Genomic DNA, 27,418 nt, shown 5'->3' with positions numbered 1-27,418 from the left:
CACTCTCACACACACACACACACACACACACACGTCTGTCCTGTGCTCATAACCTGGAGTGTTAAGACAGATCCCGTTGCAGGTTTTATCTATATTTTAATTGTAATGACCAATCCAAATGTATTTACAAAGCTCATTTAAAAAACAAAAGACCAAAGAACTGGACAATCAAATATAACAAAGTCATAAAAACTAAGAACTCAGTAAAACAACATAAAACCATGACTATAAAAGCAAAATAAAAATAAAACGACGATAAAAGTTGAAACCATGAAAGCAAAGCTTAAAGAGCAGACTAGTAATATTTGTAAACATAAACATAAAAATGCACATTTTGTTTTTTTTGCCTTCCCCGCGGAAGTGCCTCCACCCTAATGTAATTGAGCAGACCATTTGTGGTGCTTACAGATATTCATGCTAATACTTGAAGTCCCAGTCTGCAACATTTTCTTGATCATATTCACTGAAGCCGACACTATGCTCCGATGGAACAACATAAATCATCCGGTTTTAGAAAAAAAGAGTGCCTCTACGTGCACGTAGAGCCTGTATTTTGTTCTGCAAAAAATCCTGTCCAATCAGCACGCAGGGCTGTGTTCGTGCACACACAGAGCCCCTCCCCCCTCGGGTCGTACCACTATCACAGGAGGGAAGTAGCAACAAGCTTCCAATTCCTCGTTAAAAACAGAAACGAGGAGGTCCAAAACAACCAAGGAAAAGAAAACACCGGTGGAAAAGAAGGAAAAAAAGAAAGATTGCGACGGTGGCCGTGATAAAACCAGAGTCAACATCGGACCGCGTTTCAAAGGTGGTGTGATCTAAGGGATTTCAAAGGGCACGAAGTCGAGGGGAAGGAGCTCGGTGGTCATGGGGGAGGAGCGTGAGAGTTGTAAACATTCAAAATCTGACAGAGTGCCCTCCATCCGCAGGACTTGCTGACTGGGACTTTAAAACAATATCTTTCCCCATATTTCTTCATGATGAGTAAACAGTCCATATGTGTAAAATTGTTTGGTCACACCTTTCATGGACATTGAATTAGGAGTCAACAGAATAGCTAGTCAGAGGAAGTGTAACTTCACCAGTGGAGGCATCTGGAAAGTGAAGCCTGAAGTGCCTTGAACTTGCATTCTCTCTACTGGCCATCAGGGGGCGACTCCTCTCTCATCAGATCCACCCGTCACTCCTCCAGAGTCCAAATATAGTCATTTCTGTTCACTGATTGGAAAAATTCACGATGGTGATGGTCAAAATGCCCAACTTGAGGCTTCAAAACCAAAGTCCACAAACCAATGGGTGACGTCACCACAACTACTTCCAATTCTTATACAGTCTGAGCCGCTCACTGCATGATTTTGAAAAATGCAAAAAGGTGAGCAAGGGGCTGAGGGATGAAACCACGGCCACTTCTTTGACGTCGCGGCAGTAGCAACCCAAATAAACCCTAGCCTCTGTTCGTTAGCACGCAAACATGGTGGAATTAGCAAGCTAATATTAGCAATAGCTAATTGCATGATGTAGACCAGGGGTGTCCAATCTTATCCAAGAAGGGCCGGTGTGGATGCAGACTTTTGTTGTAGCCCAGCACTCAGACACCTGATTCAACTTATTAACTCACCATGGTCTTCAATCAAGACCTGAGTTGGATCAGGGCTAAAACAAAACCCCACACCGGCCCTACTTGTAGACTACTCCTATGGACTCTATCTCAGAATTGGCCTTGAAGATTAGAGCGGATATAAAAATGGTGTTGTTTTCAGCCATATTCCACTAAGAAATATTTGTATACATTTGGTAAAAAATGTCAATATGAATGCCAGCATTAGTGTGCAGTTACTCTTTACTGTGTCACTAAACTGTGAGAATGACGTGTGAACTGTACACAGCGGCCGGCTGCAGGCAGCGTGCACCAATCAGACGCAGCCGGAGAGGAATCAGGAAAATGCAGCACAATGTGATGCTGAGTACGACACATTCTCCTCCGTCCCACTGTCCGTCCAATCATCGTCCTCTCTCACTGTCTCTGTCTTGTCCTCTGGTGCCTTTTGTCGCCCTGGTCTGTCCTTGGTGTCTCCTTGTCCTCTCCATCCACGCTGGTCTCTGTCTGCCACTGAGACTTATGCAGAGTGACAATGCCACTGCCCCCCCCCCCCCCCCCCGTCTGTCTGTCTGTCTGCCCCCCCCCCCCCCCCCCCCCACACACACACACACAATGACACACTTCTGTCTACTTCAGTGACCCCTCTCCCTTCAGTTGAATGTCGTTTCCCCCCAAAGCTCTTGCGCTGCCCTCTAGCAACCCTATAAGTGAGTGTGACACCTGTCTGCCTGCCTGACAACTGCTCGTCTGTCCTGTCTGCTGTGCTTTTTGCTGCCCTTTCTGCTGCTTCCACACTGCAGGAAATATGGATATTGAAGAGTTGAATTGATATTACAGAGTAAATGAAGCGTGTTGGTTTCCTGTAGATTTGAAAGTATGACAGCAGCAGGAAGGAGGAGCTTTTGAGACTCTCCTTCAACGCGGCGATGAACCTGCACAGACCAACACGGACCAACAACTTGTTGTAGTCATTGTACACCATGCCAGACCCGCGTCACTCATCAGCCGTCACATCGTCTTCCTAAATCCTCATGAGTCCTCCTTCACAGCTTGCGGCTTTGTGAGGTTTTCCATCGAGGTCAAGGAAAAGTGATTAGGAAAACAATCACAAAATACTTACATACTAAAGGGGCGTTCACATTAAACGCAAAGTGAATTTTCACATTCTGAACTCGGGCAAGTTTGACCACTGGATCAGTTGGGTTTATTGACGTCGCCTGGGCTGGACGTGCAGGAGAGGAGGCGGGGCTTACCTCCATGTAGACACCCACAATGTTTCATCATCCATGGCTGAAATATCCACTGTTGCTGCTTTGTACATGCAAACATGCAGACATGTAAATACATCAATGATTAACTGTGGAAACATAACTCACCATGAACTCAAATATATGAATTACCCTGGGACAGTTGGTGTCACAATACATGCACATACAACACTGTTGATCTCTCCAGATCTCTTTATACTTCCTCTCTAGTTAGTTGTAGAAAACCACGTGTCTGTACTGACAGTGAAGTACTTATACAGTTGAGACAAATGTCACGATCAGGGGCGAGGTTATGGGATGGCTACTTGGGCTCAAGCCCCGGATGTTTTTGCCAAAGCCCCGAATGTTTACAGTAGGGGGAAAAAAGCTCAACACGGTTTATGTCAGTCTCTTTAAGTGTAGCCTTCCTGCAGTGCTGGAGTCCAACAGAGAGGCAGCAGCAGCGGGAAAGTAACCTGCGTTCATAGCCTGCCCTGCCGAGAAGAAGTGTGTCCTCTCTTTCTTTCCTGTGTTGATTCCGCCCGCGGGTTGAAATCGACATGTCAGATGGACATAGCTACATGATGGACAGAAGAAAGTTTTTCTCGGCGGCGGTGCAACGACCAACAATTAACGACCGATGTCAGAACAGATGTTTTAGGTCTGTGAATGTTAAGATTAACACTCGGTGTGTGAGAAGTTATTGACAGACAAAGTACTTTCAAGCACGTAGGTGGCCGAGTGGTTAGAGTGCATGCCATGAATACGTGTGTACACAGCTGACCCTGGTTTGAATCCAGGCTGGAGGTTTTTTGCTGCATGTCACACCCCCTCTCTCTGCTGTGTTTCCTATCTGTCCACTGCTAATAAAAGGCATCTATGCCAGAAAAAATCTTAAACAAAATAGATTTAAAGTTATAGTTTTTGCTAGATGGTTTTCATTACCATCAGTTGTAATAACAGTTAGTATATGCAGAATATATGCCAGAACTTTGCGCATACATCTTTCATCCCTCTGGGCTAAGCCTCGGATCTCCCATAATCCTAGATCCGCCCCTGGTCACGATAATTAAGTCATGAGATGTTTTTTTTGTGATCTTATACAAATATATTCTAATCTATTACCGTTTTAAAACTGCAAATTTGTTCAACTATATTTATTGAATACCAACACTGACCAACTTCCTGTCAATCTCTCTGACTTTACCCATGAAAAAATAAAACAAAAATGGCAACAACAAAAAACTCAGCCCCATCTAGTGGACTGTAGAAGCAATTGTAACCAAAATGTTTAACTTATTATATAGATTTCTTCCTCCACACCTATGTGGGATGTTCATGGGAATTGTTTTCCCAACGGCAGTTGGAGGAAGAGGTCGTTGATTATCACTAAAGAGCAGAAGTCAGCAGGTGGATTAGTCTTACGTCTCTGTCAGCCACACACACACACACACACACACACACACACACACACACACACACACACACACACACACACACACACACACACACACACACACACACACACACATGCTGGGTCTCCAGAGGTTACACTGAGGGTGCGTCCAGCTCAGGACAGTGGCACATTGTTTATTTGGAGACAGACTTTACGTAAGATGGACACATACACACACATTTACACAAACACACACATTTACACACACACACACACACACACACACACACACACACACACACACACACACTGGCTCTCCCCTTTCCAGAACCTGCTTTGTGCTCCAATAATGCACTCAGTTGACTATTCATGCTCATGAAAGATTCAGCGTAAGCGATCGCTCACTTATTCACTCACAGTCAGTCACACACACACACACACACACACACACACACACACACACACACACACACACACACACACACACACACACACACACACACACACACACACAGACACACACACACACACACTTACATAGTGGCCCATTGTTCAGGCTCAGTGCTGTTCTGCACCTCAAACAGGCCCAGCTCAACTGGAACTCGCCTAAAAGTGACAGGAAGCATCGTTTGTAAATCCCTGCTCGTCACTAAAAATAGCGGCCGTTATGTAAGAACATATTCGGTGTTCTCCACTAATCAGAGAACCCTCTGGAACAGCTCATGTAGCAGGATTAAGCTACAGTACCGGCACATGGAGCGCGTGTGTTGTGGTGGATTTTCTTTGGCTGGCAGCAGTTGAGTAACATAAGATGGCAACCACATGACAAGCAAAAGACTTTCTCATTTTCTGGTTGTTGGGACAATTAAGAGTCCACGTTAAGATGGTGATAGACCACGTCATGCATAGACAACTTAATTCCCTCCTCTTAAAGACGTGTGCTTTTTCATGTATAAGACCATTAACACACACACACACACTTTGATTGGTTGTCTTGTGTCTCAGATTCTCATGGCGGAGGAACGGGAAGTATTTCACCTTCGGGAAAGATCCCAGGGTGACGATGCGAAAACGCTCGGGAACTCTGGAGATCGGTTTCCGGAGCGGAGGACGCCCCGAGGACTATGAGGGGGAGTACCAGTGTTTTGCCACCAACAACTTAGGGGTGGCTGTGTCCAACAAAATCCTGCTCCGGGTTTCCAGTAAGAATACAACACACACACAATACTCGAACAATATTTGGACATATTGCATACATTATGATATTATTATAGGCTACAAAGAAAGCTTTATGGTATCTTAAGGAGAAAACAGGTTTATTGAAGACTTCGCCTCATTTGACTGCCATTTATGTCATATATCATTTTCCCATCTCTTTCTCTCTACCCTGCTACGCCTTCCACCTCCCTCCCCCATCTACTGCCACCCCTCCATCCTCGCCCATCAGAGGCTCCTCTGTGGCCTAAAGAGGTGCTGGAGCCGGTGGTGGTGACTGAAGGCGCCCCACTGGTTCTACTGTGCAACCCCCCACCAGGCCTGCCCCCTCCGTTCACCTTCTGGATGAACAGCGGTGAGCAACAATTCTACACAAACATGCACACAAGTCCAGTATAGAGTAATGTTCTCTTTCTAAACATGTAGTGGTGCTGCTGTAGCATATAGAGAGGCTAAGTCCCGCCCCTTCCTGTGTCCCCAATTGGACCTTATTTCAGAAACATGTGATGTTTGTCAGTACAGTATTTTGTTATTCAGTTTGATGTAGTTTAGTCGTAGTATCACCACAAGTTCTAAAAGTTGATTTTTGCACATATGTGAACTCAGTTCCTCTGAAAGGATCCATACTCAGATATCACACATAGACATCACTCACGTTGCCACGTTTAGCACTCTCGTTTGCCGTTAGCGCTAGCGGGAAGCGTAGCACGACTCATGAATCCCAAATTAAAGGTTCCTCCAACAGTAATATTCTGTATATGTAATATATTCCTGAAGTGTTGTTACTTTACTCGTCCAAGATGTAGATCCTTCAAGTTGATGTATTAATATTAAAATGGTCTTTGGCTCACAGCTTTTAGACCATACTGGATGATGTGGTTTCATGCCCTCTGTTCACTTCCTGTGTGCTGCAGCGATGACTCCCATCCCTCAGGATAAGAGAGTGTCCATGGGACTCAACGGAGACCTGTACTTCTCCAACGTCTTGGCCAGAGATGCTCTCCATGACTACAGCTGCAATGCTCGCTTCCTTTTCACACACACCATCCAGCAGAAGAACCCTTTCACACTCAAAGTCCAGACAAGTGAGTACACACACACACACACACACACACACACACAAACACACATGCACATATGCACACACACACACGGTGATACTGACTGCAGGTGAATATGATGATTAATTCAACAGGAACATCACACTCCAGTCCCACCCAAAAGAAGTATGACATATCTCCATCTAGAGGTGATGTCATGATATGACACAACATTTTTTCAGGTTGCTGCTGAATAAAGACGATAAATGTTTGATTATTCTGTTGTAATGTCAATCTTTTTCCTCAGATTTGCTCGATGATTAAAGTGAGCATGTTTGTTGGTGTGTGGACTGATGAGCCGCTGTGTTTGTGTGTGTGTGTGTTTTCAGCGGAGCCGTATAATGACACATCTTACAATTCCACTGACCCCTATGGTGGTGAGTTACTTCCTGTCTGGACAGTTTTACTTCCTGTCCTTCTCTGTGTCCCACAGTAACATGGCTAGCACACTAACCTACTAGCTCAGCGAGGCTGACCTTAGACTGACGTTAGAGACACATTTAACTCCTAACTTCTCTCCACACGTGTAGCATTTCCTCTGTGGCTTCATGTGGAAGAGGGAGCTTTGATTGTTGTGTTTCTTTGAAGCTTGGACTGATACTCTTTCTGTCAATAGTTAATGTTTTTACATTGGACCCTTTAAAGAGAGAAAAAAATGGTTTTTAATTCCACAGTGACTTTCTGGGAGCCCTACTTCCTGGTGTGAACCACAACTTCCCAAGTCACATTCACAGACATATATACACTATATTGCCAGAAGTATTCACTCACCCATCCAAATAATATAAATCAGGTGTTCAATCACTTCCATGGCCACAGGTGTATAAAAGCAGCACCTCGGCATGCAGACTGTTTCTACAAACATCTGTGAAAGAATGGGTCGCTCTCAGGAGCTCAGTGAATTTCAGCGTGGTACTGTGATACGATGCCACCTGTGCAACAAGTCCTACAAGACCGCTATAGATCTCTAAACTTCATCTGGCCTTCAGATTAGCTCAAGAACAGTGTAGAGAGCTTCATGGAATGGGTTTCCATGACGATCAGCTGCATCCAAGCCATACATCAGCAAGTGCAAAGCAAAGCGTCGGATGCAGTGGTGTAAAGCACGCTGCCACTGGACTCTAGAGCAGTGGAGACGTTCTCTGGAGGGACCAATCACGCTTCTCCATCTGGCAATCTGATGGACGAGTCTGGGTTTGTCGGTTGCCAGGACAACAGTACTTGTCTGGCTGCATTGTGCCACGTGTAAAGTTTGGTGGAGGGGGATTATGGTGTGGGGTTGTTTTTCAGGAGCTGGGCTTGGCCCCTTAGTTCCAGTGAAAGGAACTCTGAATGCTTCAGCATACCAAGAGATGTTGGACAATTCCATGCTCCCAACTTTGAGGACCAGTTTGGGGATGACCCTTCCTGTTCCAACATGACTGTGCACCAGTGCACAAAGCAAGGTCCATAAAGACATGGATGAGAGAGTTTGGTGTGGATGAACTTGACTAGCCTGCACAGAGTCCTGACCTCAACCCGACAGAACACCTTTGGGATGAATCAGAGTGGAGACTGAGAGTTAGGCCTTCCCGTCCAACATCAGTGTGTGACCTCACAAATACACTTCTGGAAGAATGGTCAAAAAGTCCCATAAACACATTCCTAAACCTTGTGGAAAGCCTTCCAGAAGAGTTGAAGCTGTTATAGCTGCAAAAGGTGGACCGACGTCATATTAAACCCTATGGATTAAGAATGGGATGTCACTTAAGTTCATATGGGAGTCAAGGCAGGTGAGCCAATACTTTTGGCAATATAGTGTATATAACAGGGTTACTGTGAAAAACATGACTACTGCAGGCAGTATTACTGTCAGTAACATCTCATGTATGTTAAATCATAACAATATAGAAGTTTGATCAGAGCAAACAAAAGACATCATCACAAAGCAGACCCCCCCTCCCCAAAACCACGTCATCAAAACAGCTGAGCACTATTTAGCTACCGTTACTTGTTTTTAACCACAAAATAGCTGTCTGCTGCTCGCAGCTCCCTCTCTCTCTGTCACCCTCTGTCACTGTCCCTTCACTTTCCTCACGTTACATCTTTGTCTTTTATTACAGCAGTTTTAAACATGGGATTAACGTCAATAATTGGATACAAGCAAAACAAAAAACAAAACCATTTTTGCTAAGTTATTTAATTTATGGTCACAAAATAAATCTGTTGGTTTCACACAGAATAAAGTCCTGCTTGTTTGACCCATCCATCTACAATGAACTTCTCCATGTGATTAGAATAATTAAATGTTATATGTGTCAGAAAAGTAATCAGGGAGTGATTATGTTTCCGTATGTGATTAATGTTTTGTTTTTTAACAGTAAAACTAGAGAGAGACGAGATGAGTTAAAAGTAAAACATACACATAAATTTGACCAAATCAACCAAAGAGATGTAGGAAATAGGAATCAGTAATGCAAGCATGTGTGGATGTGTGAAAATGTCAAAACGACAGCCATGTAAGCAGAGGAAGAATGAAAGCTTTTAAACCTGGAACCACACCAGGACCAGGTGTCAGTGTCACAAGACAAGTTTCAGTACCGTGAAGAGGTGTTGAGTCATTTCATCCTTTAAGCATAGCTTGATCAAAGCTGTCAATGTTTTTTCAGATTTAAATCTGAAAAACTAGTGAGGTAATCACAAGATGTTGTTCACACTGTTTTTTATGACACATATCATTTTGGTTGACTCTGTATCTACATGGAGTATGGTATGTTCTTCACCACAAAAGATCCTCTTAGATGAAACATTTCTTCCATTTATCGTTTCCATCACATCAACTATAATATGTGAAATCGTTTGGACCATCTTGGCTCACCAACTCTCCCCTGAAACTCCTAATATGGCTAGGGGATGCAAAATGTTGCAGCAGGATGAATATCTCCTATCCAATCAGTGAAGCGTTCCTCAGCTGTTCATTAAGCGTACAATCAAATGAAATGACACCAGACGTCGACGAGGAGAATGAGCGACTGGACCAGATGTGACTCTCTGACCCTGATATGCACTCACACAGTAGAAATAAGTATTCATGTCATAGTCCATAATCTGTTCATTTCACCTTTCAATCATTGGTAAATGATCACATGTAATGAATACACATCCAGTAATTACACAAATGAGCTTGTATTGCACATACAGTATATTCATTATGCCCTAACTATTAAATGAGCCCATAGCTGGAGGGAGCACATCAGGCAAAGTGGCAGCATATGTGCCACTGGCTGAACTGGGATAGATGGCACACGTCCCTCAGGGAGAAGATGCTCCCAGTGACGGACCAGGCTGGCGGCTCTGAGGCCCAGTGGGACTGACGACGCCGAGGAGGATTAGGTCACATGATGAATATTCAGTCTGGATTCACGCTGTGGGCATTAACAGTCATTTCTGTATGGAAATAGGGTTTGCTGCCTCCGACTTCTGCTCTCAGACACACTTCTGTGTGAGCGTGGGAGGAACAGCTGTTTGAACACTCACACGCTATTTTATTACGACTCTCTTATAGACGCACACAGAAGCAAAAAATGATAGCTTGTTCGGTGGGTGGGTTTGAAGTGCAGTGCATCCTGGGAATCATCACCAGCAGGCTGTTAGCCACATTTCCAGGATTCTCACTTCTAGCTCCCACTGTAGCGATTGTTAATCACATCATGATTCATCATCAATTTGTTACCACCAACCTTTCCTCCTCTTGTTACTCTTCTCCTCCTCCCAGCGTCAGTAACAATAATAGATCCTCCTTCGCCGGCCACTGCACAAGCTAACTGCTAACAGATGCTTTAATCCCACACAGATCTGCATCACAAAAGGAGGCTAACACTCATTTAATCCCCACACTTCTCAGCAAGCTGCAGCTCTCTGCAGACTGGAGGTTTTACTGCGTTTGTGTTTGGATTTGATCAGACTGGACATCTAGAACTCAAACAAATGAATGTGTAATAAGATCATGTCAAAAGCATGCATTTTAAAACAGCACAGAGCAGGAGAAGGTGGTGAGCTTCAACCATCAAATCAAATGTGTCCCAATGTTATGTCCATCCTGTTCCAATGCAAATACATCATCATACGTAAGATACTCTGGAGATGATGTGGTATGTTATATTGTTACATTGTCCATTTCATCACAGTTGACAGATCCACTTTTACATCAACTTTGACTCGCCGTATTTACAGAGATGTGTGTGCACTTTTTTTCTGGTGCAACACAGGATTAATAGGGACATTTCAGGTGTATTCACTTTCAGTTTGACCTCTTGATTAAGTGTAATTAAGGCTTTAAAGAATTATTCCACAAAAATAACTACACAAAATTCACTTTGAATTATTTACACCAACAAACTACAACTACAATACGTAATAATACAATTTTATGTGTGTTTTCTGGAAATTGCATCTGCAGATGCAGTATTAACTGTTAACATGTGGAAGTTTAAGCACTTGAAGCCGTTGTAGAGAGTTAATTTGTTTAATCCTGAAGTGTCTGAGCTGACATTTTAGTTAAAGTTCAAGTCCTGAATTTAATTGTATCAGTTTGTATGCAAACACTGATATTCGCTGGGCTAACAGTCTTAGAGTGAGAGCTGGAAGCATTTGAACTCGTATTTAAAAAGTAAAAGAATAAAATGGCATTGTGAAGTAAAATGACAGTTGATAGTACAGTCTAATGTCACCATTTCACCAGATTATTTTCATGGCTTCACGATGCACTTCTCCTGGGCTGCAAACGGGAACACAAGTGTTATACTTCGCCTTCATCGTAGCACTGACCCCGGAGACTGTACTTAGTCAGTAGCCTGTGGGAGCATGTCAGTAGGCCTTTTTACACAGAAGATTCTGCTGTAATCGCATAAAGGAGAGTCAAAGATATGCCGCGATCGCACCGTTTATAAAGAACATTGCTTTGCAGTGTAATGCAGCAACAGTATCTTTGCGGAACCATAGAGGCTGTGATGTAGCGGCACCAGCCGTTAAATGTTAGTTAAACGAGCATCGGAAATCCGATTAGCTCGACCGCATCAAAATGAAAGGTAAACTTTTGCTCGTTTCGCATATTTACGCGACTCTTCAACAGCAAACATAGTTGCTGTGCATCACAATAGCGGCCTCCTACGAGCAACAACCGGCTTTCTATCTTCTTCCGATAAACGTTCTCAGCTTGTTAAATGCTGTGGTGGTCTGGCGTCGGCTTGGTAACACTTCTTCATAATGCCCCCGTCCATCGTTTCACCTCTTTAGCAGCTCTGTGACAACCTCTTCTGCCTTCTCAGAGGTGTAGCATTCTGTCACCCCTTTCCGTCTTTTACAGTGATGATGGTGTGAAACAAATTGGCAGTGTAAAGGGGGCTTGTGTTTCTCCAGATCAGTACCTCAGTTGGTGCAATACCATTGTATCAACGACTGTTATCTGAAACCCAAATAGTTACCCATTGGACCAAACTACCATTTATCCTCCAAAAAAACGTCCATTGTTCAACATAGCTAATATCTTTTGCAGAATGACCTGAATCACTCTGCCTCTGATTGGCTTACCCCAATAATAACCCAATTACCCTAACCCTAAACAATCTCATGCCTCATGCCTAAAACTGCCTAAAGTACCAGTCAGACTGTTTGTTATCAGGTATTTTTGTTGTTTATAACAATTTCTCAAAAAGTTATAGACAGATTTTAACATAGTCAAAGGTTGATGCTAGAACGTAAAGCCGAATTTGGATGGAATAAAAATCCGTAGGCCTGATGCAAGATCGGAAGCTAGCGGTAGCCATGTTGCTAACATTATCATTAGCTAATGCTAGCAACCGGAAAAATTACCAGCAGCTTCAGGAAGCCGGGCGCAGCCAGAAACAAACATCTGTTTGTTCAAAGAAAAACAATGTGTTTCTGGAACAAAAAGTAACAAACATATCTTTGTTACCTATGTTGCTTATATTAGTTATGCTAGCTACCGCTAACACTAACAGCTAAAAACACTTACTCAGGGCTCTCAAGTTTTTAACTTAGTTAAGAGTTCCAAGCCCAATGCGTGAGACTTGAGAGCTCTGATTACTATACTCACGTCTTCACAACATCGGCATTAACAAGATAGCAGGGAATTCCTTAAAACATGAACAATACTATTTCTGTTTGAAAAAGGTTTTTCACTCATGCTAAGCCCAAATAAAAAAAAACACTCAAGATAAGTAATATCATGTTTTACCGACCTAGTTTGGTCATCAGTGTAGTTGATGTGAAAGTAAGAAAAGTTGGGTTTACACTCAATGGCATGCCTGTAAGGGGGCAGCATATGTTTGGCTGTTGTAGTATGAACACAATGACAGTACTTGCTAGTTTGCTCACATCCGAGACTGTTTGCTCAACTGACTTCATTAATTTATGCTGAAATGTTTTAGTCACAGTTTGTGTAAAAAAAAATGTGCTCCAACCAACTGAAGCTACACTAGTGCTAAACATCCCCTTTATTATTGTATAAAAGCACTCATTCACACATATTTGCATTCAGGAATAGGAGTCAAATAGATCCGGGTCATTGTACTGTGTGTGGATGATAAAAGGCCTCACAGAGGCTCTGTTCTTAGGGCTCTCGTTTTGGCAACCAATTACAATGCTGCTCTTTGCCCTAGCCAAGCCCTACAGGAAGCTTTGACTTCAGGTTGAATAATGTCCTCAATGTTAAAGTAATCTCATTACAGCAGAGAACGTTGTAATTGATTAATTTAAGCTTTTAATGTCAATCTTTGCCATCTCTGTTCCCTCGTAAAACGCAGAGCAAGATCAGTGACTCCGTTCTTCTTTCTCTATCTCTTAATGTCTTGCTGTGAGAAGAGCCAGAGGGTGTTAAACCCGTTTACAGGCCGATTTGCCCTCATAACAGACTGCAGGAAGGGCCAAAGCCTGGTGGAGACGGAACACAGCCACAAGGAAATGATCAGAATAATAGTGTTAACGTTATGTGGCAGCGCCTACGAACAGGATGTCCTTGTAGGAAGCCAGTCATGGTACAAAGATATAGCGTAGTGTATTTTTGTGTGTATAAACACAACCCTGTTCTTCGCCTGCAGGCCGTAAAGTAGTCGAGACCACGCCGACCTTCCTCTCACCCTCCGGGACGGAGAGCTCCAAGATGGTGCTGCGAGACGAGCAGCTGCTGCTGGAGTGTATCGCTGCTGGACTGTGAGCTCCCACACACACACACACACACACACACGCACTGATAACATTTATCTTAATATATTGTACGCTGTGATATTGTAAGTATTGCAAGCGTACTGCAAAAACTAGACTCTTAGTATTTGGCGCTTGTTATCTTATTTTTTTGCAAACAGAAATGACATGAAAGTTGTAAGATGAAAACATAGACAACACCCAGGCTGAACATTGCCATGGTAGCGACCTGTCAATCAGCAGGTAGCCCCGCCCCTAAAGCATCCCCTGCTTTCTGGTCTGGTGGACTCTAAATGGACCATAATGGACTAAATGAACATCATGCTGGATTGAAGAAGACTTGAAACAGAGATTGAGACCATTAACTCATGTTTACAATGTTATGTTGATGTGTTTCCTTCAAATAATGACTATTTATTTTCATTTAGACGCCAAAGTATTATTTCCATTTGAAACAAACAGTATGATTCAGACTTTCACATAGTCGATGTCCCTGCAGTGTCGTATGAAAGGAGAGGAAACAGTTTGAATTTGGTTGTTGACTTGGTTTCCCTGTCACTATTGAACCACAACGGTGCAACTGGACTCTGCAGTCTACTCAGTGTTGGGATTGAAGAGGTTTGAACTGGGATTTGTCAGTCCATAGCTATTCATCTGATATTCTATAGTGCCGACCCTAGACTAACCTTTTATCACTATTGTGAAGTTTGAAGAAACTTAGGCAACACACCTGTTAATATTAATATAATGATACAGGCATTAGTGTGCACTTGACACTTAAAAGGGAACTTTTTCCTATTTAAATCACACACATCCATCCATCCATCCATCCATCCATCCATCCATCCATCCATCCATCCATCAACATTATCCTTTGAAAAGCCCATTGATTTGCTGGTGCTGTTTAAAGACACAGCAAATTGGCTCCTTTAGCTTCTTGAAGGTGACGTTTTGCCAAATCAAATGTAATATGAGAGTGAGAATTTGTTTCCCTTCTTCGTCTTTCCCCTACAGGCCGACGCCCACCATCAAGTGGTTTAAGAAGGGCGGGGACCTGCCGGGGCGGAAGGTGAAGTTTGACAACTACAACAAGACCCTGAAGATAATCAACGTGTCAGAGGAGGATGCTGGAGAATATGTGTGCATGGCCAACAATCACTTAGGGAGCATACGTCACTCCATCTACGTTCAGGTCAAAGGTCAGGAGGTTACATGTGTTTATACAGATATACGTGACCATGTGTTTGAATCCGTCATGATCAGCGGACGTCCTCTTTTCCACAGCGGCTCCTTATTGGCTGGACAAACCTACTAACCTGGTGCTCGCCCCCGATGAGAACGGACGCCTGGTGTGCCGCGCCAACGGCAACCCTAAACCTAACATCCTATGGCTGAAGGATGGACAGCCTATTGACAGTACGTATTCTTTCCTTCATTAGTCATTCATTCAATCTATCATTTATGTATTTATCCATTGATTCATTTTTCTTTCACTCTTTCTTCACTTATATTATTAGAACACTACAAAATAACAGAAACCTGATGGATGCATTTCTCCACCTTTTTTTATTTATTCTTGTAGTATAAGTTAAACATCACGTTCATACCTGGTCTGCTAACACTCTCTAGGTTTGCTAGGCGACTAATAGCTACCAATATTATAGAAGGGGGCTCATTACACTCTGTACATTACAACTGTATTATCCAAGCTCTCGTTTTATATCTTCTCTTATATTCCATAGCTCAGGATACATGTGTTCCTCACACTGTGAAAGAACCAACTTTTTGATAATGTTGTATAATGTACTGTTGATGGTGAATGATGGTGTTCAGTAGATGGTTCTTGTTCAAGCTTGTTGTTCCTGGTGGTTTGTTCAAAATGAAAAGCTGGAGTTGGAGGTAGCAGGCATTCAGTTCTCCGAACTCAAGATAACCAGTCACTCACTCTAATGGTTGGGCGCGCCATAATCCCTGCTGCTCGCTGCTACCCAGCAGCCTTATCGTACCTGAGCCATTGGGTTAATAGATTAGCCCCGCCCACTACCAGCCAGCCAGAGCACACTGCGCAACCTTACAACAACCATATTATCATCATCATATCATTTACTATCTTTTCCTTCAGACTAAAAAAAGCAAATATTGTACAGTCAAAAGAGTTTGTAAAGAGTAAATCTTACACACTAAGGGCGCACTCACGCCTGATTGCCTGTTATACATACGTCATCACGTCGTAATACGACACACACATGGCTTGATGTTGTTTTCAAGAAGCACTGTCTCAAAGTCATCAACAAGAGAGAACAACATAGAGAACATGACTGAAACTTTACTGACAAGTCCGTCTGCACATATTTCTAGTAAACACTCGGCCTACATCAGTGCACGTGAGCGTGAGCAGTCATGAACGCGCTGGGCCGAGTAAGCGTATACCCTTACAGAGTACAAGTACAAGTACAAGTACAAGTACAGAACGGAGCATCACACTGGCCAAACAATCCGGACTTAAGGCTCAATTGTGCCTGGGCACGGTACAGTTGGTGTAGTGTGAGTGTGCCCTGACAGGCCTCACAGCAAAAGTAGGAGATTCTTTTGGATACATGTTGAGGACCAGTGTCTAAACTGGCTGGATTGCAGTATAATAAAAAGCCAATCAGTTCCTGTTATGATGTTATGATATGAATCTGTGGTAGATTATAAAACCACTCACCCACCGTCAAACCAGTTCAACGATGTCGTCACTATCTGTATGAAATGAATTGTGTCGCTGTTTTCCTCCCTCGACCCCAGGCCCCCCCCACAACCCCAGCAGACAGGTGCTTGGCGACACCATCATCTTTCGCTCGGTGCAGATGCAAAGCAGCTCCGTCTACCAGTGCAACGCCTCCAACGAGCACGGCTATCTGCTGGCCAACGCGTTCGTCAGCGTCCTGGGTGAGACATGCTCTCCACTAGTCTGGTAACCCGGAAGTATCAATACAATATAGATCAACATAATACATCACCACCAGCATCACCGTGGTTGCCTTGTGCATCTTTTCCTTCACTGTTCCTTCAAAAGCGGCACCTTATCCACACACATTTTACACATTTTGTTTGTGTTAAGCTAGGCTAAACACATCCTCGTCACGGACGTCAGCAGATTAAATGAATAGTAACAATTATTTTTTACTATTAATTACTCTGGATGAAAAACAAACATTTATAGTCTGTAATTGATTACAAACTACATGAATAAGCCGTTTGCAGGTCCCCGGTATCATGCTAACTGTAGCTAACTGTTTCACTGTCGTGGCTTGCACCAGATCTGTTATCGCGTCACTTTACGAATGTTAAATACTGTGCGACATTCAGCATCCCTGTGAAGGAGTTGTGCCAGTAAGTGTTAAAGGTGTCGCCCTCTCTTCGTAGACATGCCTCCGAGGATGCTGGGACCTAAAACCCAGCTGATTAAAGTCATCGAGAACAACCGCACCTTCCTGGACTGTCCCTTCTTCGGTTCCCCTCTGCCGGTGTTACGCTGGTAAGCATGTCATGTTTTTTTGTTTATGTAAAGGTCTTCTAATGTAGAAAGAGATTTACATGTCTTCTTCCGTTATGAATAAAAAAATAAAAAATATATAAATACTGTGAAAATGCTATCAATACTATCAAAATGTTATATCCACCAAGTAGCCCGTTTTCATTAACTGTGCTTGTAAATGAGCTGTCAGGACTTCTGTAAGGTTGTGATGTCACAGCTATACACCAATCATAGCAGACTGGGCTTTTTCAGTTGCAGCATGTGCAAACCCACAAAAAACTATTTTACATTTAAAACAAGATCCCACACAGGACATGTTGCATCATAAGCTGCAATGACGTGTTGGAACAAGGGTGTACAGAAAATAAATAAAACACAATACATTTTTTCAAACTGCAAAGTAAAAATCTGGTTCTAAGAGGTTAAAGAGACCGGTGCTAACATCTTCTAGTAGAAATGCAAGTACAAGTATGAACCTGAAAATGAATGAATTTGTCAACATTCAATGCACGGCACCATCCTCTGTGTCTTTGAGCAACTACACTCCCACTTAATGCTGTTTCCCTTGTTTCCTGTGTGTGCAGGTTTAAGAACGGACAGGGCAGCGGGCTGGATGGAGGTCAGTACCGCCTTTACATCAACGGCAGCCTGGAGATCAAACGGGCCCGAGTCCAAGATGAGGGCACCTACACCTGTGTGGCCACCAGCATCCTGGGCACGGCCGAGATCCAGGTCCGCCTGGAGGTCAAAGGTTAGATATTACATCCCCACTCACATTCAGGGTAGAACTGAACTGAAAACATTGAAAACGGGTGAACTATTCTGCATGGTACATTTCATGGGGAACAGCGGAAGGGGTCTGACTCTAAGTTTGTGGGTCTTCCGTCCGTCCGTTCCAGTCTGTTCCGGTTTGTTCCGGTCATATACTAATGATGACAATATTACACAAATTTCTACTAGGATAAAATGAGGATGGACAGACATGGAAGTAAATCCTACTCCTAAAAACGAATTCCAGTTTCCAGTTTTAGAAGATAACAGAAATAGTAGAGGGTTGTGGTGGTAAAACACATTCGCATATGGCCTTAACAATGTCAGTCATCACACACACCTTTCACTGACTTCCCTGGATGCATCTAACTGAACACGTTCCACTCTCCACCTCAGAGCCGACTCGTATACTCGGACCGCCAGTACACCAGTCGGCCATCAGGGGCTCCACAGCTCGCTTTGAGTGTAAGGTGAAGTCTGATTCCAGTCTGCCCATCACTGTGGCCTGGACCAAGGACGACAAGCCTCTCTCCCTGGGCTGGAGGTATCAGCACACACACTGACCCTAGACCATCTGTGGGGCTCCGATCCTGCATCTGTACCATGTCTGTGTTTTATCAGGGAAAAGAGCATAATCCAAGCAACGCTGTCATTTAAACAACAGAAAATATGTGTTATTTGTTATACAAAACCTTGGTAACCAGGAAGACATTAGAGATCTCTGCAAACGCAAACTAATCCTGCAAACTCTTTTAGAACACAGCAACACAAACCAAGTACACCAACTACACACTGATAGGAAACATTTCAGTCACATTAAAGAAGTTGTTGCTAAAACATAACCAAATAATTTTGTTGCATTTGTGCTTTGTTTAGTGTCAACTGACACGTGTTGAAAACTGCAAGCGTTATCGAGAAATATGTTTCAAAACATTAGTTTAGTTGTATGGGAAACGTCATATTGGAGGAGATGGCTGATATGGCACACAACAGCTACTCCTCTTAGAGAGGAAGTCCAGCCAAAACATGTCAGATAGTGAGATATCCCACTGTTGCATCATTCACACACTTTTTATTTCAATGTTTTTCATTGAATGAGTGAATGATTTCTGACAGATGTCAGCACATTGATGTATCAGAAATAAGTCTCTGTTCGTGTCCCAGGCTGAAGAAAGACGAGGAGTCGCTGACCATCCCCAACGTGAACGAGGGCGACGAGGGAACCTACACCTGCACCGTTACATCTGAGATAGACCAGGACTCGGCCTCAGCCCGCCTCACGGTGTTAGGTACACCCACACACACAACACTGCTGGGGCACACGGCATAGTTAGATTGAGTCCATGAAAGCAGATGTATGTAGAAATAATAATAATAAATACTTAATGTGTCTCCGTATCTTGTTTAAGGCATCATGCGTTTCTGCAAACCATGGCGTACTTTCACATTTCTAAAACAAAAATAGATTTCATAAATATGTTTCATAACAACCTCACAGAAAAGCACAATTCCATGTGGTTAACGCTGTGAAACAATGGGTCAGGTAGGCAGCTAATGCTACCATGCTACGTGACCAGCCTTAGTGGACTTTCTCACGGATCGTCTTGGATTGCGCCGGTTGTTGAATTATTCCTCATTCTGCTTGACCGAACTTTACTTCTCATTATCAAACAATGAAAGGGATGTTGTCGTCTCCGTCATCATCGATTCAGAATCTCAGAAGAAGGATCTAGATTCCTGTATGACTGGATTTTCCCATACACCCCTACTGGTTCTACTCGTTATACAACCATGTTACCTCGCTCTATATACATATTAGTAAATGACTAAATGCTTTGACTTTTGTTTCGTGTTATTGCTTATCGTTTTTTCTCATTGAGATCATCTTTAGATAGTTACTATAAATGTTATTCCTGACACTGTGCTGTGTTTCAGCTCTGTTTCTTCAAATGGAAATCATGCACTGGTTATTGTTTCTGCATTTGACTGAAATCCTCTCCTAGCGTAGCTTTAACTCTACTCACTCCCACTGATTCAGCAGTCTGCATGCAGCGTAAGGACACGCTCCTGTCGTGTACACAGTGCTATGGTGAAGCTATGTGGTAGACTTGGTTTGAACATCCTGTGTGACCATTGCTTTGACATTTGAGACTTGTTCTTTGATGACAGGAATACGCCACTGCTGTCTGGCCCTCAGTAAACCCATGTTAGCTTTTTAGGCACGTTTGTAACCCCAAGAAACTCGTCCTCATCTCTAAGGAAGTATTAGATTTCCTGAGCAGGAGGTTTTGGTTGAGTCAACCCACAGAGAGGCACCTTGAGGAACCCCAGTTGTTCATTGACCTCCTGGTCTCACAGAGACCTGGAAGAAACTGGGAAATAAATCTAATCGTCAGTACAAAAGTCTCAAATGTATTTGTGATGCTTATATGATTGTTTCAAACCTACGATGATGTACGAGTGTCATTGTAGGTAACAACAAAAAAAGACGAGCTGGGGGAGGGGCTCATTTTCTAATTATGGTGGTAATGTAATGACAAAAAGTAAGGAACCCCATCACTTAGCTGCTGGTGTGCATCATCGTTAATGCATTCAAACAGCAGAAGCATAGATTACAAGGATATATTCAAAAATACATATATGGAAATAAGATTCATTGGAATATATTAACAAAAAGTACGAGTGCTTACTTTATAAATATTAAAGAATATTTTGCTAAATGTCGTTATTCTTGGATTTTAGGTTGCTGTAAAAAAAATCCTTATGATGACTTATACATACACACACAGAATTTTATTAATTTATGGATTCTCATAGATGCACTACTTTAACTTCAGAGAATAGAGAATATTATTTGTTTTTCTCATTCATTGACCACTTAAACAAGCAGATATGGGTTTTTTCTCCTCAGAATATTACCCCCTTCCCCTGGCTCCATAATATATGATATTTTTAACCTACAATCACCCAAGTATGCTGTCGTAAAAACTGGCGATAGTGAAGCTGACTCATATTAATACAATGTGTACTAAATGACATGTTAACGTTGTGCTCCCTTGCTGTTGACTGGCTGGTAGACTAACCTGTAAACTCTAACCTTTATACCCACTTCCTGGTCCTTGACCCCGCCCCCACAGAGGAAGCCTCCCTCAACCCCTCAGTCTCTAGTGCCTTACCTCCAGGTAACACACAGCTCGGTGGAATTCTTTCTCTTTCCTTTCTTTTCTTTCCTGTCCTCGTCTTTATTTCCTCTTTATTTTGTCTTCTTATACTTTTGGTTTTCTGCTCTTTTATTGGATATTATTTGTGCCAAAGATGATTTTGTCTCCATGTTTGTTTGACTGGAATGCATTTAATGCATGCACCAAAATCCACATTTCCACTCACTCTAATTTGTTTACTGATGATATGAGTGGAGTACTTTTTCTCAGTTGTCCTCATTTCACTGATGGTGTATTTACCACTTCCTGAAACTCGACAGTGAACTGGGAGATGATTTGAAGTTGCCACTGGGTGTCATAATGGATCTTACGGCGAGATGACATTATGCAGTATGAATGACGAGTGTTGGAGCATGCCTATGGTTGTGTGTGTGTGTGTGTGTGTGTGTGTGTGTGTGTGTTTGTATCTGGGGTTTTTTTCCCACGTGGAAGATTAATCCCTGTTTCTCTGCAGACCGTCCAGACCCTCCCATGGATCTGGATCTGTCTGACCTTGCAGCCCGTAGCGTTCGCCTCACCTGGATCCCTGGAAACGACCACCAGAGTCCAATCACGGGTCAGTAAACACACACACCACATTTATCTTTTCTTGGACATTCTGGAAGGGATTGGACTACAAAGCATCATTTCTATACGTTTGTCTTCAAAAGCCTGATTTGTTTATATGAGAGCAGCTTCCATGTCATAGTTTCCTGACACTCCTTTGGCAGTAAAGTGCATCCTGTCGGGACATCGTGTTGGTAAAGGAGAGATGGATAGGTGACGTGGGATGCCGTGGTCGAAGCACATTTTCATGACATCATCCAGAGGTGCTTAGTGAATTTCACCAAACAGGATCTAGCAAGGCACACATCGGCTGGTTTACCACAGCTGGATGAACCCCAAATAAACTATTTAGCGGTGATTGAATATCAATAAAAACGATGCTTAAATAACTCCATAATGATGATGATTTGTAGTCTGAAGTCATTGCTTTGTTAGGTCTGTCTGCAACTTTTAAAATGCTTGTTTTCTGAATGGAGTCTGGTTGATGGGTGCTAGGCTACGCTAACATTGTAGCTGCTCCATCACCACAGACAGTCGCTGGTTTCTCCACATAGTCTGGTCTGGTCTCTGGACTAATGTGAGCTACTATCTAGACCTCTGGGGGACCACAGACAGTCGCTGGTTTCTCCACATAGTCTGGTCTGGTCTCTGGACTAATGTGAGCTACTATCTAGACCTCTGGGGGACCACACACAGTCTCTGGTTTCTCCACATGGTCTGGTCTGGTCTCTGGACTAATGTGAGCTACTATCTAGACCTCTGGGGGACCACAGACAGTCTCTGGTTTCTCCACATAGTCTGGTCTGGTCTCTGGACTAATGTGAGTTACTATCTAGACCTCTGGGGGACCACAGACACAGGGGACAGGATTTGTTTCCTCCATTTGTGATTCAGCAACGTCAGGATGACAGGAGGATGAACTCAACACTGTTAGACTTTCGCTCATGCTAATACATGAGTAAATTTGGTTAATTTCCCTCATTTGTGCCGTTGCATCGGGTCTATGCAATCACGCCATGTGGAAAAAATGATAATAAAGGGATGCTGAAATAGTAAATACTCATGACTGAACAAAGGAAATACATACTGATAGGCTACAATTCTAACCCATCTGAGAAACATGGGTCTTTTGCTTATACAATGATGATTATAATCTGTATTGATAGGAAGGTTTATAAAGTATAATGTCACAGGCTCAATAAACTCCAAATGAGGGGATTAAATGACATAATACAAGAATACACAAAGCCACAACTGAAGGAGATCCTAGAAAACCTGCGGAACCTCTTCAGGGACCACATGATCCCTCCTAGATCTCCACTGATTCAACAGGAAGCGTTCTGCCTCGTCTCATGCCCGTCGTTGGTCTCTGCAGAATTCCTGGTCCAGTTTGAGGAGGACCGCTGGGAGCCGGGCAGGTGGCAGAACCTGTCTACTTACGCCGGAGACCTCAACTCTGTCATCCTGCAGCTCGCTCCCTTCGTCAACTATCAGTTCAGGGTCCTCGCCATCAACGCAGTGGGCCAGAGTCAGCCCAGCCAGCCCTCGCCACGATACAAGACCAGCGGAGCTGGTGAGGAGCAACACACACTCATGGAAAATCAGTGATCTTATTTTGCTTCATGTAGTTTATGTCGTTTACTTTGCATGAACACAATGAACCTACCTAGTTTTGGTCAGCAAAGGTTTGACTTTTGACCAGAAGTAATAGAAGTGTCCTCTTGAATGGAGCTGTTCAGCCTGTAGGACTCAATTGACGTTGTCTCCTAGCTGGAGACATATTTCTATATTAACTCAGGCAGCTCTAAATACAATGACTTAATCATATACTAATCTGATGTGTGTATGCTGTTTCGGACTCTTATAGCCAACATCATTAGAAATAAGTCAACAGAAGTGTTCGATAACCAGACTGTGAGCTCCCTGGATCCCTCTCTTTGATTCTGGTTGTAATGTATTGATGAACCACTGGGGAGACTGTTGTAAAGTGTGAGTTCGCCTTGTGTGTTCCTCCCCAGCCACCGTAGCTGTCAACATTGTTTCATATAGTATTTGAGCTCCAGATTAAAGCGCTACAATAACAGTAGAACATTGTCTGGTGCATTAAACCCCAGTTCTTCTTTTTAGGAGGAGCTTGACCTCCTCATACGCCTCCATCAAACGCTCATGCTCAGTTTGTGAGAAGGTCACTGTCGTCATGGTGAATTTGGGATCTGCATCAGTGAATCGGTGATGATCTAGGGGTGTAGTTGAGGAAGCCGTGTGGGTGCACTCTCCAGGATTAGTTGCACTTGGCTTCACTTAGTCCCAGCTGTTCATCCTGGTTGGGTCTTTGTGTGGGATATGTTGAACCCAGCTTAGTCATTTATCCTGGATATCTGAATTCTGCTTTTGTGCAATAGCCCGCTGGTGCTTGACGTTCTGAGTTGATCATCTGGTGACTTGATGCTTGTAATGTCTCACTGGTCTAACATTACACAACACGCATTTATACAAGTGGACACTATGTAAATGTATTCTACCCACTCACTAATGACACACATCTGGAGCGTCAGGAGGTTTAGGTTCATTCTCTCTGCTGGTAAATGTTCTGACAGTTTGACAAGCTGTTGCACTCAGCTGTTCTTCTATTATCAAACTTTGTGAACACACTAATGTACGTCATCATTGTTTATTAACTGTAAAAGTTAATGGTGGTAATATAATATATATGTAAAGTATATGTATTACTACATTTATTTTATTATATTTGCTGTCTTCACAGCTATTAACCATTTGTGTATTCTAAGTCACTAAGCAACGATACATCTAATGCTTGTCTGCCTTCTAATACATGTTAAACTGTGGACATGATGTTGTTCAATCTGAGTGGATCTTTGTTGTGTTCCAACCAGCCCCAGACGCCATCCCCAGAGGTCTACGAGGCTGGGGGTCCAAGAAGGACAATATGGAGATCTCCTGGGAGGCAAGTTGTAGTGACATGTCAACATGTTAGGCTCCTGTTGAATTCAGTCATGATTATGAGTGGAACTGTGACATAAAAAAAAGAAAAAAAAGACAGAAGTTTTAATATTTTCTAAGTGAGAAGAACAGCTACTTTGACTTTGTTTCAGAATACAAAAAAGTAATGCAGAAATGAGGGATAAATTGAGCAGATAGTGAGTTACATTGGCAAACCCTGGTTCCAAGAACAACACCGAGTGAGCAGGATGATACAGTACAACTAATGAGTCAACCAGACACAGGTGGACAGACATGAGGGCGGGCTGGAAACTGATTGGTGGAAACAAAGGGAGAAGAGCAAGACTGAAGACCAAGCCCAATCCCAGCCCCCCTAAAGCCCCTTAACTGACGTCCCCTGGTAAATGGTTGAGTGTGAGAGGCTGCGACGGTCTGAAATGGTAAATACAAATGGGACAGCATTTGACATTTCACATTGAAATGAAAACATGTTATCTTAAAGTGTTGGTTTTCATTTGACATGTTTTACAGCCTGATGTGAAAGTCTTCCAGGATCTTATCATCCCAGACCAGATGTACCTGTCAAATCATATATTTACCTATTTTAGTTCAAACGGCTTTGATAAGCAGCATTAAAATAAATGGTTGATGAATAAACCAGGTGTGTAGCCTAATGCTCGGATTCCTATGATTTCAAGTGTTTGATATTCCATATTACATCTTTAATGTTAAAGTTTGTGTTTAGGCTAAATGTAATAACGCGCCGTCATCTTTGTTTACTTTTCTTTTAATTACTCAGGGCTTTCCCTGGTAACCCTGTGTTTAACGTCACAACTATGCTATGAACTGTGGGTAATTCCCTCAGACTAGGCTCGTTCGAGATGGCGATCACCGCACAATGCATGCTGGGTAGTTTTGTGTCCGACTTGATCCCGACTTGCACTGACGTCTTCTTTAGAGCCAGGCGCTGCAGTTGACTGCAAGCCCCGGGGCATGATGGGAAACGCCTGGCTCTAGCCTCATCTAAGAGCTAATTGGCTTTTAGTTTTGACAACAATCACCACGTTTAGTAGAAAATGCAGATTTCCTGTGTGAGTCTAATATTTAACGCTAGATCGTGGGCTGTTAGTCTCATGGTGTGCATTAAAGTTAAATCTGTTAACAAACATGTCATGTGGTTGATAATATTAATAATAATCATAATAACAACAATAAAAGAGGTTATTTATATAGACCTTATCAAAACTAGCAATTACCCTACAGTGTGCTTTAAGACATAAAACAAATCAGATTTAATACAGTATAACTGTCAAACTTTACTTCTGTGGACTAGATTCTATGATACTACCTCAACAGCCGATACACTACTATACTATAGTGTTTATACTGTATACATTATGTTCATACATTACTTATATTTAGTGGCATTATTTTATACTTTATATTTTTTTTACTTATTTGACTCTTTCTTTCTTCTCTTTCTCTTATAAAGTAACTGCAGCTGTACAATTTCCCGAGGGATTAATACATTATTCAGATTCTGATTCCACAGATATTTATTAACAAATATAAATAAATGCGAATGTGGTCACAAACTACAAATAGCCTTCAGATTGCGTCTAACAGGATGTTAAACCTGTCAAATCTTGGAAGGCTTATGGAAACTGTCCGACCGGAGCGCAGCTTTTAGGCTCCGCCTCCTGCTGCTCCGCCTGCTCTTGTCTACTTTCCAGGCGAGGCGCAGTTCATCTCGAACGAGCCTATCTGCATCGATGCTGACTTACGGAAAGTTGGCATAAAGGGCTAAAAATGTCCACGAGCGGACGTCTGTGAGTCTGTTTGTATGAAAAGATTGAGACTAAAACAACACAGGTGATACATGGAAAATGGGAGGGCAAACCACAAAGACAGGAAGTCAAACAAACACAGGATACAAAAGCCAGGGAACTTCAAAATAAAAGAGAAAATGAACTCAACAAACACTCATGACAGATTTATTGGCTAAATGAGTGTTATGTACATTTAATGTTAATCCTGAAAACAAACTTAAACATTCGCAGGTGAGCTTTATTTTTCTCTTCTGTTCTCCAGCCTCTGCTCGACTTGGAGAGAAACGGGCCAAACCTGCACTACGGCGTGTGGTGGAGACGGAAGAATGCGGGGGAGGAGTGGAGCAACGTGACCACGGTGGCCTCCAAACACGTCGTCCACGACACGGAAACCTACGTGCCTTATGAGATCAAAATCCAGGCAAGGAATGAGTTTGGACCAGGACCTGAGTCCAATGAGGTCACTGGATACTCTGGAGAGGACAGTAAGTACATCCACCCTGAAAGACTCACACCAGGCATCACTGTAAGAACGCTCTGTTCTTATTGTGATGAATCCCACCGTCCTCGTTAACTGAAGGCCAGTTGGTAACAGCTAGCAGGTAAACGTTGCAGAGATATGAAGAGGACGGAGCATAGGGCTGTTTGTCTGGTTCAAATGAATGACTATAATAATTATTTATTGTATATTCAGGTTATCATCAAATTGATATTTGAATATGTATTAAATGAAAGTCAATTAAAGTATTAAAGTAATGAAACTGACTTGTTACAGTTGGGGAAATACAAAGAAGGAAAACTACACAAAAAGC

At 42.8% G+C, this 27,418-nt stretch overlaps 1 protein-coding gene across 6 annotated transcripts in view; it reads left to right on the top strand.

Annotated features, from left to right (window-relative positions):
* The window catches only part of nfasca (neurofascin homolog (chicken) a), a 155,486-nt gene that overhangs the window by 95,009 nt on the left and 33,059 nt on the right, over positions 1–27,418 (top strand). For 4 of the 6 annotated variants that reach the window (XM_084025408.1, XM_084025413.1, XM_084025409.1 and 1 more), the window contains 17 exons: positions 5,249–5,445; positions 5,691–5,813; positions 6,373–6,543; positions 6,888–6,935; positions 13,656–13,767; positions 14,773–14,957; positions 15,043–15,174; positions 16,546–16,689; positions 17,167–17,278; positions 17,863–18,029; positions 18,446–18,593; positions 19,214–19,338; positions 21,187–21,231; positions 21,725–21,826; positions 23,192–23,389; positions 24,711–24,781; positions 26,869–27,091. In XM_084025408.1, the coding sequence (XP_083881534.1) occupies positions 5,249–5,445; positions 5,691–5,813; positions 6,373–6,543; positions 6,888–6,935; positions 13,656–13,767; positions 14,773–14,957; positions 15,043–15,174; positions 16,546–16,689; positions 17,167–17,278; positions 17,863–18,029; positions 18,446–18,593; positions 19,214–19,338; positions 21,187–21,231; positions 21,725–21,826; positions 23,192–23,389; positions 24,711–24,781; positions 26,869–27,091 (2,303 nt within the window). The remainder of the gene's footprint in view (positions 1–5,248; positions 5,446–5,690; positions 5,814–6,372; positions 6,544–6,887; positions 6,936–13,655; positions 13,768–14,772; positions 14,958–15,042; positions 15,175–16,545; positions 16,690–17,166; positions 17,279–17,862; positions 18,030–18,445; positions 18,594–19,213; positions 19,339–21,186; positions 21,232–21,724; positions 21,827–23,191; positions 23,390–24,710; positions 24,782–26,868; positions 27,092–27,418) is intronic. The other 2 variants (XM_084025411.1, XM_084025410.1) reach the window with 2 other exon arrangements.

Source organism: Eutrigla gurnardus (assembly GCF_963514095.1).
Source record: "Eutrigla gurnardus genome assembly, chromosome: 2".
Classification (NCBI taxonomy): domain Eukaryota; kingdom Metazoa; phylum Chordata; class Actinopteri; order Perciformes; family Triglidae; genus Eutrigla; species Eutrigla gurnardus.
Note: the sequence above shows the minus strand (reverse complement) of the source record. Positions and strands in the feature narration are given on the sequence as shown.